Genomic DNA, 12,864 nt, shown 5'->3' on the forward strand with positions numbered 1-12,864 from the left:
CAAGTTAAAAGTTCGTGGGGAAATCCAACTTTTTGAAAGTTCAATGATATTAGGGGCCAATATCCTTTTTTATTTCTCCCTCCGTCCACGAAAAATAGAGTATATTTGTCATTTTTAGTTTTCATGAAAAATAGAGCACATTTAAAAAAGAAAGTTTTCAACAACTTCTTTCTTACTTTTTTCCCTCATCTCTTACTAATAATATGGACCTCACATTCCACTAGTACTACTTCTCTCTTACTTTTTTCCTTTCTCTCTTACTTTACCAATTTCACATTAAAACCCGTGATATTCACAACGTGTCCTATTTTTTGTGGACGGATGAAGTATAATAAATCAATATAATTAGTGATTAGTTTTATACGTTAAAAGCCAGTATTGTTATGAGTTTATTCTGTAAACAAAAGTGATTGCTCTTATAAATAAAAACGAAAGCTCCATTAACTAAATATCATGAAATAAACTAAAAAAACAAAAGGAGAAACGTCAAATAAACATTGACACAATTAAATCGAAAGCGTGTCTAAAAATTAGAAACAATAAATAAACATTTGACACCTCGAGAGCGTTGAAATATAAAACGTGTGGCACTTGTAAAATGCACACGTCGATCTCCAAAAAAAAAGGGCAAAACGACACCGTAGCCTTGATTCGAAGCATCATTTTCGCAGCGGCAGTATTTCTCAAATCCGATTCCAAACGCCAAATTCAACGTCTTTCTCTCTCCTATCTCAGATCTCTTCTTTCTGTATTCGCACAATACCTGCATTTAACTATTCATTCTCGCTGCAAAACCCTAGCCCCCAATTGAAACATCTTTCAAGATTCACCGCCTGATTTCCCGCTTCATTGGATTCCCCAATCTAAAGCTCGAAACTTTCAATCGGAGGAGTAATGGTTGGAATTTGTAATGGAAGGCAGTAGAATAGTTGTCAACAATGCTGATGGCGACAGAGAAAACTGCAGCTCCGGAGACGGCCGCCCGCCGATTCCGAACTCTATAGCCGGCCGAGAAGCCTACCGACACTGCCTGGACTCTGGCGGCACGCCGCCGTTGAGCGCTAAGTCCCTTGTTCGCCATCCCTCTTTGGTAATTGCACTTGAAATTCGTCTATTTTCAGCTTAGAGTTGGGGCAATTGGGGAAATTGTTAGGGATTTTCAATATCTCATCAATGTACAAGTCATTAAATCTGAATCTGATTGGTTAGATTGTTCGATAAAATGTAATCCATAAAGAGGGAATAGTAAGGTTTTGAAGTGATTGTGGGTAAATTTCGTTGTGCTAGTGACTTACAATTGTATGTTGTCTCTATTTTCTTTCATCTCCCGGATTCGATTGGGAATTTAACTCAGCAATTGGCTGCTTGAACTAGATTTGAACATAACATTTTAATCTTTTATCGGTTTAGCTTAAGTCTTATGTTTCATGTACTCTCTGTTGGTTTATTGTTTACTGCAATTCTTGAGTAATTGGTTCAGCTTTCATTACATTTGATTTCTCAATTGGATTTTGACTGGAATGGTAGCAGGTGAGAAGCAGGGCATCAGAAATTTCGTTTGAACCAAGACTTAACCTAGATGATAGTGATGCTGAATATGTGCCTCTTCTCCGTTCGGGAGCATGGGCGGATGTTGGCTCTCGCTCGAACATGGAAGATGTATATGTTTGTGCGGACAACATGATGAATGACTATGGTTTAAGCGGCTCTAGTGAGAGTCCCAGTGCCTTCTATGGGGTTAGTAACTCTTTTTATTTCTTACTTTCGGCATGTGGAATTGTAGCTATTCTTGGATGTGGTGAAGAATCTTGTTTGGGGAGGTAACCAAAATTGATGGCTAGTATGTAATGAAATATTTTCTGTATTGGTCAGGTTTTTGATGGACATGGAGGGAAACATGCTGCTGACTTTGCGTGCTATAATTTGCCAAGGTTCATTGTCGAGGATGGAGATTTTCCGCTGGACATTGAGAGGGTACTGTCGTCGGCATTTTTACAGACGGATGCTGCTTTTGCAGAAGCTTGCTCCACGGATGCAGATCTTGCTTCAGGCACCACTGCTTTGGCAGCTCTGGTGATTGGGAGGTTGGTATCTTAGTTGTGGATGATTCATTGTTGTGAACAAATGAGAAATGCTATTAATGGAATGTTTTCTGCTTGTCTCAATGTAGGTCACTGGTGGTGGCGAATGCTGGTGACTGCAGAGCAGTACTCTGTCGCAGGGGTAAAGCGATAGAGATGTCGAGAGATCATAAACCTGTTTGCTTGAGGGAGAGGCGTCGTATAGAAGCCTCGGGAGGTTATGTATACGACGGCTATCTCAACGGGCAGCTGAATGTTGCTCGTGCGTTGGGCGACTGGCACATGGAAGGACTGAAAGGTGACGATGGCGGACCACTTACAGCAGAGCCTGAACTCATGACCACGAGGCTCACTGAAGAAGACGAGTTTCTCATCATCGGGTGTGATGGCATGTGGGACGTGTTTCTGAGCCAAAACGCTGTGGATTTTACTCGTAGAAGACTCCAGGAGCACAATGACCCCTTGATGTGCAGCAAGGATCTTGTGGACGAGGCTTTGAAGAGAAAGAGTGGAGATAATTTATCGGTGGTCGTGGTTTGCTTCCAGCCCGAGCCACCGCCCAATTTGATGGTCCCTCGCGGAAGAGTGCATCGGAGCATCTCTGCTGAAGGTTTGAAGGAGTTGCAGAGCTTCTTGGATGACTTAGATATTTGAAGATTAGAGATGAGATGGTTGTGGCATCTTCCTCACTTCATCTTTTTCTTTATTATTCTTGCTTGGTTGTTGTTAAGAGAGGATGTAGTTTCCAACTGTAACATATGCGGCAACTGACATTAGCTTTCCCTTTTTCCACTTTCCTTTTCCTTGTTTTCTTTCTCATTTTGAACTACTAAATTAAGCTAGGACCAAGATTTATTAATCATCCCTTTCCTTTGTTACTTTCTTGATTTAGTGTAGACAAAAATGAAGCCAAACAATCAGCTTCCTCGCTTTTTTCACCTCTTTTAGAATACAAAAATGAAGCCAAACAAACTTGTTCCTCTGTTTTTCACCTCTTTTGGAAATTAAACGCCCTAATTGAGAAGGCAAAAATAAAGCCAAACAGTACGCCTATTCCGACAATGATAACAGCCACATATCCCACAAAATCATGCTTGAAATCAAAGTAAGTCATCACAAAATCTCCGACCGTTTCGTCGGTGTCGAGCACAGCTTCGACGTCTCCGAACTGCGAAGCAACCAATCCGTAGAGTGACCACGAGATCGGGCAGACGTAGTAGTACCACCTCCACCATACCGGCATCCTCTGAAAGGAAAAAAACGATGTTAGACAAAGTTAACATTTCCGGTGCTAGTTATTGTGTGTGTGTCGATTCTCTCACCGTCTTAGGGATGATGAATCCGGAGAATATGTTCCAAATGCCGTAGAAGCCGGAGGAGACGATGGCAGCGATGTTGTGGTTGGGCGTGACGGCCACTGCCATCATCCCGTAGAGAGTGAAGTAGAGCAAGGTGAAGTACATGAAGAAAAGGTACCAGAAGAATTTTGCCACGGTCCACTCGAACCCAATCATCGCGTACACTATCACGCCGTATATCAGCGTCTGCAGCAGCAGGTGCGGGAGCTCCACCACAGCCTGCAGCACAAACAATCATAGTTGTTATGAATGAAAGAAAGTTGATAGGAATAACAGTGATAGTTTTGATGAAACTAGGTACCTGTCCGAAGGCGTATGGCAAGGCAGAGTACATCCCTGCTGCTCTCTCTCGGTAGGATACAGTTCTCTCGACTGCAACGACTGGCTGCACGGTTGTGGCGTTCTGGATGCCTAGGAATAGCACAGCGGTGTACATGGATCCCATCGCGTTGAAGATGTCCTGCTGCCTTTCCCTGCACAGATGGATACACACTTTTTTATTAATATGTTCAAGAGTGATGGAGGGTGTGTTTGTGTTTGTGTTTGGTTGCTTGCCTTTTGGAGCCGAGGTCCCAGAATATGGCACCGAACAAGACTGCCATGAAGGTGGTGAACAGCAGCCTCACGGCAGTGTAGGGCGGATTCCGCTAGTAAGACCAGTGTTGCTTCCATAGGCAGGCCATGCATTGGGTCCAGAACCACTTAGAGTATCGGTTTGGGAAGTGCATGTCTCTTGAGCCCGGGGCTGGCATGCTCAGTTCCTTGATTAGTGCTTTGTTTCTCCTGCATTTGGTAAGAGTAATGTTTAGCTCAAGCATTTGGTTAGAGTAGTGCTGTGCATTGTTGTGATGTTGTTGAATTAATCATTACATGTAGAGATCAGAGTTTCTGTATATTTGAGTGAAATCAACACCAAGAGCTGCTTCTTGTGCTGGTGCAGTGATGTCAAGCATCCATGTAGCTGGATTGTATCCGTCTTTGATGCTGCTGACTCCTTGGATCCCCTCGAAGTATTTGATTAGGTGAGACGAGTGGCGGCCTAGTGGGCCTACGTAGATCTCTTCCCCGCCTCGTTTGAGAAGCAGCAGCTGCAGAATATGGCAGAAGTTGAGTTGGATGAGGGAGGGAGGGAGGGAGGGAAGAATGAGTGGGTGATGCTGGTGCATACCTCATCGAAGGCTTCGAAGATGTCTATGCTCGGCTGGTGGATGGTGCAGATGACCGTCCTGCCTGTGTCCACCGTGTTCCTGACTGTTCTCATCACGATTGCAGCTGCTCTTGCATCGAGCCCTGATGTTGGCTCGTCCATAAATATAATGGACGGATTGGCCACGAGCTCCACAGCAATGGTGAGCCTCTTCCTCTGCTCAGTCAAGAGCCCGTTGATACCTGGCAGTCCTACGAGGGAGTCCCTCAAGGGGGTGAGCTCAACTAGCTCCATCACTTCATCAATGAACATCTGCACACACAAACAAACTCATTGCTTCATTTTCTACCCCTTTTGGGGAGAATGTAAGTTCAATAAAATTACGTAAGGCACCTTTCGTGTTGCAGCATCGACGTCAGGAGGCAGACGGAGCCAAGCAGAGAATTGAAGGGACTCATAGACTGTGAGATGAGGTGAGTGTATGTCTGTCTGCTCACAGTATCCTGCTATGCGTGCAAACGTTTCCTGCTTCTTCGGGTATCCAGATATCTTGATCGTCCCTTCTATGTAGCCCCCGGTCTTCCTTCCCTCCAATACATCCATCAGCGTCGTCTTTCCTGCCCCGCTCACGCCCATAAGCGCTGTCAAAACTCCTGGTCTAAACGCGCCACTCACGCCCTTGAGAAGCTCTAGGCGCTTGTCTTCAACTCTGATCTCCGGTGGCATCTCTACTGCGTACCGGATATCATCAAATGTCATTGAGAAAGGTTGGAAAGGGAGAATCATTCCTCTCTTCCTATTGTGTCTTGATGAAACAGCCTGCTTTTCTCTTGCTGCATTTTTACCAAAATCTTGATTTTCTGTAGGTTGGCCTCTTTTGATAGCATTCCTCTCTGCTAATGTCTCCTCTGATAGAGCTGCTTGTTGCTTTCCTAATGCTGCATCAAATTATATATCTATTCAGTTTTTCGAGTAAACGAGTAAAACATGATCCGGGAACGAGAGCTCACGGTTGAGGTAAGTGAGAGCTACGACACAGAGCAAGTTGAAGAGGAACGTATATCCAATGAGAGCGCCTACGCCTATCCAGTATCAACGCGCTTCTATGAAGATCCCCCGCGACTTGAGAACCGACAGCCCAACAGATTCTGTCGAGCCAGGAGGAATCTGCACGCGCTTGATGTCAGCTATTTCATTCGTTATCTAACCAGTATTAGTCCAAGAAACATAGACACACTACTTACATGGCTCCAACTCGTTCCAAGAAACTCGTTCACAGCGATGGCGTTCTGTCCATACATCAACGGCGAAAACCAGTAGCCCCATATCCACCATTTCTTGATATTTTCTGATAAAAAGCAGCACCTTTGTGTTACAAGCTGTGGATCATGGATATAATATCTCTTAAATCAATGTCTACCTCGAGATATAATGAAACCACCTAGGACGAGAACTGTGAGCAACGCGCATGATCCAAATGTGTTGGCAACGATGATGTTTCTTCCCAGCGCTCCCATCAAACGAAACAGTGCAGAAGCCATCTGACTTATGCAAAACAGCACCAGCAATTGCCTGAAGAATCTGTATTCAAACAAACTAGAAGATTAGCAACTCAATGTATAGAACTTACTAGATATGCAGTATTAGTTATTACCTTTCCACATCAGAATCATATCCACTTGTGAAATATGTCAAAACAACCCATATAGCAGCCTCAACAAGTGTGATTGGGATCTTGAGTATCCATGCTGGCAGAGAATACTCCCACGGAGAGAAGAACAGAAGGTCTTGTTGCTTGAAGAACACGGGAAGCTTCATTATACTCATTGCCAGATCTGAGAATCCATTGAACATGTTTGTCAAAAGAGCAAAGAACAGAGCTCCCATGTATATCCCACCGTCTGTCACGTTTTTCTTAGGCATCTCCGTCTTTAGAAATAGTGTCGTTGAAATGACAACCACCATGATAATCTACATTGACACACATTTGAGAAATTAGAGCTGTGATTGAGACTGAAAATCTTTATGCATAGATGGCAGCTTATCGTACCTGTGTCAGCTTGAATATGTAGACGAAAGAATTGCGTTTCATGAGCAAGAATTCTCGGTCAAAACAGGCTTTGAGAAGCATCTTCTTGCTGACTCCATATCTATCACTGGTGAGAGCAGTGGGGTGGCTCTTTGCCTTGTTGAAAGGAACAGCAAGCTCATCACCAAGCTTTATCCCGACGTGGAAAGACTGAAACGCTTCAGAGAATTCCTTCACGGACACATAGCTGTAAGGTTCGTCCTTGTGCACCCAGTACTGCAATTGATCCTTCTTCGATGTCACCTAATTTTACGCAGAAAAACAAGGCTCAGTTGGCATATTCTCAAATAAAAAAAGTTGGTAGATAACAGATACAAATGGCATATGTACTTCTTGAAGGAAATCTGCTACTCCTTTCCTCTCAGGGCATCTGAATCCCATGTGCTCGAAGAATTCCAACACGTTCTCGCGTGGGCCTTGATACCCAATCTGTCCATCTGATAGGAGGATTATGTCATCAAATAAGTCGTACGTCTCTGGGGCAGGCTGCAGCAGTGAGATCACACCGGTCCCTTGAAGAATGTGAATTGTTTGCCTGATTGAGTTCACAATCTGGAACGTCGTTGAACTGTCCAAACCAGTCGATATCTCATCCATGAACAAGGCTCTAGCTGGTCCAACCAGCATTTCCCCTAAAATCCAATTTTCATTTGGATATAAAACTTGGCCTCAAATTGTACAACAAATCTTTTTTTTATATAGTAAAGATTTACCTGTTGTTAGTCTCTTTCTCTGCCCTCCCGAAATCCCACGAACCATTTCGTCTCCAACCAAAGTGTCAGCACAGACCTCAAGCCCCAAAATCTGTCATTGAGTATATAAAGTTACTGTCACAGCTGCATCTTTGACACAACTATACAAAATAGTGAAAATTTTTGGACCTTATATCTTACCTTGATGATGTAATCTGTCACCACACTTTCTTCCTGCCCAGGAATTGAACATGCCTGTGCAATAAAAAAACCAAACTTTATAAGCAACTATCATCGTATCACAACGTTTGTCTCGAGTTTCATTAGTACCTTCATGAATACATCAAGATCAGGATCTGGCTTGATGTTTGCTTCCTTCTCCCTTCTCGAAAGCTCAGCAAGCATTTCTGAATTTTCAGACAAACAACATTTTCATCAATTTCGTCAAACTAATCCTTCTACATTTTATATGTGGGAATGAAATTGTTCCACACCTAGACGCGCTCCAACTCCTTGGCATCTCGCGGAGAAAGCCAGTGTTTCTCTAACTGTCATCTCCCCTATATGCAAATCGTGCTGGCTGATGTACGCAGACGTCCTTTGTGGCACGAACTCGTTCATCCCATGCCCGTTGTATGTCACCAATCCAGATACCTTTCAGACAGTTACGATCAAAATTCAAAAGTTATGTTGTAAAAAATAAGCAAAACTTGTAAATTGGACTTGTGTTGCTGGCCTACTTTCAGCTCCGGATCAAGCTTTCCTGCCAAAGCCAGAAGCAACATCGTTTTTCCAGAGCTCGGTGGCCCTAAAAGTAGTGTCATTCTGCGAAACAAGACCACTAAACTCAATCACAGAAAATTGAAACATTGGCCTTAAAATCATCAGTTCATTACCTTCCAGGTTTGATAATTCCACTAACATCATGAAGAATAGGCAAAGGCTTCTTTCGACTTGGAAGAACACGAAAACTACTAAAAAATTCCTACACGAAATCAAGCAAAATAAGCACTCCCTATTTAAAAACAGATCATTTATTTCAGCATAATATTAGTATTACTGAATCAATCACCTCCAAGATATTAGCAATGAAGTTGAACACTGTAGGCAAAGCTCTCCCACCTACATACGCCTCTGCATCTACGCTCAAATGCTCGTACCGAACTTCAATGGTAGGAAGATCAAGACCAACCCTAAACCAATCCCAAAAGACCAACATTCAAAACTGCATTTCACATTCATTGAATCAACATATACTTCAAGGATTCACCTCTGAATTCTTTTCTTGAGCTTGAGCAAGAACTTCTCATTCCCTTCCTCTGCAATATGCAACAACCTCTCCACAAGATTCTTCCTTTCCACTAGTCCAAGATTCTTTACATCAACCTCCCTCGATTTCCCTTCATCCTCTGCGAGTATCCCTCTCGTTATACGGAGATTTGTTGGCAGCTTCTCAAGAGCAGCCCATTTTAGTGCCTCTTCATCATCAACTTCTGCAGAAGACTTTGAGAAAACATCCATTCCCGTGTTCCTCCATACGCTCGAGCTGCTTAAACGCGCGCTGTTAACTCTGAATATGTCGCCGCCTTCCATCACTCTTGGTTTAAACAGACAGCCACCGCGAAAATTTGCAAGAAATCAGAGAGCTTCCATGCAAGAGATGATGAGACTAAGACAGATATGAAACATGCACTCATTTTTATAGGTAGCTTTGGTTATGGAGCATGAAAATATACTACCCCTCAGTTCTAAATTGCTGTATTACATTATTTTGGATTGTTCCAAGTTACTTAAATCATTTTCTTTTATGACTACAAACAAAACTTTTAATCTTACTCTATTTTTTCTAAAACTCTGTCCTACTTTATATTTTTTTCTTACTTTATTTTATCTTCATTTAACTCACTAAACACCACGGAAAAAAATTTAATTGGCCTATTTGTCTTGCCATGATATAGGCTAATGGAGGAATTTTGACGTTAGAGATCGAGCTAATTCAGTTGAAAATAATTTACTGATAATAAATTCAATAGAAATTAATTTTCCCCAACGATTTTTGGGACAATGCAGCAAATCTAATTTATTAGTTGGGGATTAGAAGATCAGAAAAAGTTCCATGCATGATTTTCAAGGCCAACTGTACGTATTTACAATACAAATGATTTTTAGATATTAAAAAGCTTAATGTTCATATTCCATTTTTTCAAAAAATATTTTAGCCAATGATGGGGTACGTACTAAACAAGCCCAAAAGCAGTGACAGCTCAGCTAGCCCAAGAAAGAGTTCAATTCGGCACAACCAAAGAGTTCGGCCAAGAGTTCAGGTCGGCACAACCAAAGAGTTCGGCCTCAGCCTGCAGCTCGGTAAAAGCCGACCAATCAAGCTCTGCCCTCAGGTCGGCATCAAGCTCTACTCTCAGATCGGTAAAAGCTGATCTGAGACCAAAGCAGTTCGGTCTCAGTATTCGACCGAACTAGAAGTTAGTGGACTCGTGAAAGGCCTCCACAACTTCCAATGCACCCACGATCTATTTAGTGGTGTCAACTCAGGCCACGATCTGAGGCCATGACCTACACTACATCCACGACCTAGAGTGATGATGTAAGCCACGATCTTAGTTCAATGTATAAATAGAACTAAGATCAGATAGACAAGGGTTAGAAGCTCTCTAGAGATAAAATAGCAAATAGCAAGTTTGTATTTGTAAGCTGTAGAAAACAGATCAAGCAATACAATCTTGCCCTCCCTTCTTCCCGTGGACGTAGATTTACTTCAGTAAATCGAACCACGTAAATTCTTTGTGTTGTAGTTTTCATTCTCTACCAGCAATTACTAACATCAGAAATTCGCGGATCCATCACTGGCGCCGTCTGTGGGAAACAGAGAACAAAATTTGTGATAAAGCGAATTTTTGATCCATTTTTTCCACCCAAAAAATGCATACCAGATCGCAGAGTACCCGTTTTCCCGCCCGTGAGAACCAGGAGGAAGCCAATCCACCCCACAGGTCTGGAAAACAGCCTAGGGATAAATCCACCACCAGTTCTCATGGCGAAGGAACAAGCCGCTCCAAAAATCGTCCCACCGAGTCTTCCCAGCAGCCTGATTTGAATGATGCTGTCAAGCTGTTCTTGGCTGAGAAGCAGGATGAGTTCTTAGCCTTCCTGCAAAAGAGCCAACAGCCGAAGATGAAAACGGTAGATTCTCCTTCCTCGTCCAGACATGAAAGTCACTACCGCAAGTAGTACCGTGTCTTCCAGGAAGAAGAATCCTCAACCCCGACACATTCCTGTTCCTCCTCGGTACCGGAATCACAGGAGATCTCCATCTCCTCCATACCGAAGAGATGTCGGGTTCGCTATGTACGGAGCATTGAAGACTCCGTTCTCGGACGATATCACCCGAACTCCCCTTCCACAGAACTACCGAACTCCGTCGATAACCTATGACGGACTCGTGGATCCTCATGACTTCCTGGGACGCTATCAGTATAATATGGCGAACCAAGGTCTCAATGAGGTCCATGTGTGCAAGCTGTTCCCCGAGCTGCTCATCGGGAACGCCAGAAGGTGGTTCGACAGCCTTCCTCAAGGCAGCATTAGATCCTACCGAGATCTAATGGATGCTTTCCACAGGAGGTTCTTTCAGAAAGCGGAAGCCCGAAGCACTTCGGCTCAGCTGCTTTCTATACGTCAAGGTCGCGACGAAAAGATCAGCGACTTCCTGACGAGATTCCATAAGGAATGCCTACAAGTAGATAATCTCAATGATCTACTTGTCATTTCGGCATTCCAAAATGGAATCCTGCCCGGAGCTCTCTACAGAAAGCTCGTGGAATGCAGTCCGCAAACAGCTCAAGAGATGTGGGACATTGCGGACCAGTTCTCCCGAGCCGATGAGGCAGACCGTCGAAAACGGTCTTTAGACAGCTCATCTAGAGGAGACGAAAAGAAGCCCGATCATAGCGATCAGAGGCTTCCTCGCCGAACACCTTCCCCACCAAAGGAGGGATAGCGGTCATACGAGGTGATCGAAAAAGAGCAAGTGTGTTCGCAGATTGCGCTTAAAAGTGCCGAGCAATCAGTTCGGCACCATCAAGCATAGCAATCACAGCAGCCGGAGTCAGAAGCAGGCGAAATGACCGAAGTCACACCGGAGCCGAACTCAATGGTGTACGGCATTGAAGCCGTGATTCCGGTTTAGATCGGCATACCCAGTCCCCGAACTCAATTTCTCCTCAGAAATGAATGGTGACGGACTGAGAGCCGAACTAGATCTTGCCGAAGAAAGAAGAGAATTGGCCTGCATAAAAGCAGCCAAGTACAAGGAGCAAGTAGCCCGGTATTACAACCAAAGGGTGAAGAAGCTGCAATTTCAAGTGGGAGATCTCGTCTTGAGAAACATCGAAGTAAGCCGAGCAGAAAAGCTGGGCGAACTCGAACCCACATGGGAAGGTCCATATCGGGTGTCAGAAGTCCTCGGCAAAGGGTCTTACAAATTGACTCACGTGTCAGGAGCACAAGTACCCCGAACATGGTACGTTTCCAACCTCAAAAAGTTTCATTTGTAAGAGACAGTCCGGTCAGTCAGTCTTGAGTTCTGTTCGGTCAATGTGCTTTCTTTGGTTTGCTTGGTCTTTGTTTGTCTCTCTGCGTTTTATCTGTGCGTTTTGTCTGTCTATGTGCGTGTCGTCTCTTACAAATGTTACTGAGGTATCTTGTTCTTCGAAGGCTGATCCCCTTCTTAGAACATATACAAGCTAAACGATTGTGAGTCAAAGCTTCTAAAGAGGATACAAGACCACAATTCAGCTTAAACAAGCAGTTCGTCTGAAACGAACTGCAATAAGCCAACGATTGTGAGTCCAAGCTTCTCAGGAAGATACAAGACCACAATTCGGCTTAAGAAATAAGCACTTCGTCTGAAACGAACTGCAATAAGGGAAAGTCCGATCCACGCGATAAACCTCGCCGAATTAGGACGACCAAGTTCGGTCAAAGAAGTTTACCTCATAAGACCGAGGACGACCATGTCTAGTCAAAGAGGTTTACTGCATAAGACCACTTCGGTTAACTGGGAAAGTCCGATCCACGCGATAAAACTCGCCGAATTAGGACAAGGGAAAGTTCGATCCCGGCGACAAAAATCGCCAAATTAGAACACAAACCAAGTCCGGTCAAAGATGTTTATTTCATCAGACCAAAGATGAGTCCGGTCAAAGATGTTTATTTCATCAGACCAAAGACGAGTCCGGTCAAAGATGTTTATTTCATCAGACCAAAGACGAGTCCGGTCAAAGATGTTTATTTCATCAGACCCAAGACGAGTCCGGTCAAAGATGTTTATTTCATCAGACCAAAGACGAGTCCGGTCAAAGATGTTTATTTCATCAGACCAAGGACCAAGTCCGGTCAAAGAAGTTTACTTCATAAGACCGAGGACAAGTACGATGAAATTTTTCGCTAAGCTGTAAATACAGTGTTAGAAGCGAAAACA

The 12,864-nt window shown here is 43.6% G+C and overlaps 1 protein-coding gene and 1 pseudogene across 2 annotated transcripts; one reads left to right on the forward strand and one right to left on the reverse strand.

Moving 5' to 3' along the window:
* Nucleotides 1-611: 611 nt before the first annotated feature.
* LOC121782821 (probable protein phosphatase 2C 57) lies at nucleotides 612-2,940 on the forward strand. Of its 2 annotated transcripts, none has more exons than XM_042180781.1 (4): nucleotides 612-1,090; nucleotides 1,528-1,737; nucleotides 1,873-2,084; nucleotides 2,171-2,940. In XM_042180781.1, exons 1-4 carry the CDS (start codon nucleotides 911-913, stop codon nucleotides 2,733-2,735), a joined length of 1,167 nt encoding a protein of 388 aa, XP_042036715.1. In that variant the 5' UTR covers nucleotides 612-910; the 3' UTR covers nucleotides 2,736-2,940. The 2 variants fall into 2 exon arrangements, with proteins under 2 accessions (XP_042036715.1, XP_042036716.1); XM_042180782.1 differs by having other exon boundaries at nucleotides 613-1,090; nucleotides 1,531-1,737.
* Nucleotides 2,941-3,003: 63 nt separating this feature from the next.
* LOC121782820 lies at nucleotides 3,004-9,003 on the reverse strand (annotated as a pseudogene).
* Nucleotides 9,004-12,864: the final 3,861 nt, after the last annotated feature.

Source organism: Salvia splendens, chromosome 20 (assembly GCF_004379255.2).
Source record: "Salvia splendens isolate huo1 chromosome 20, SspV2, whole genome shotgun sequence".
Lineage (NCBI taxonomy): Eukaryota > Viridiplantae > Streptophyta > Magnoliopsida > Lamiales > Lamiaceae > Salvia > Salvia splendens.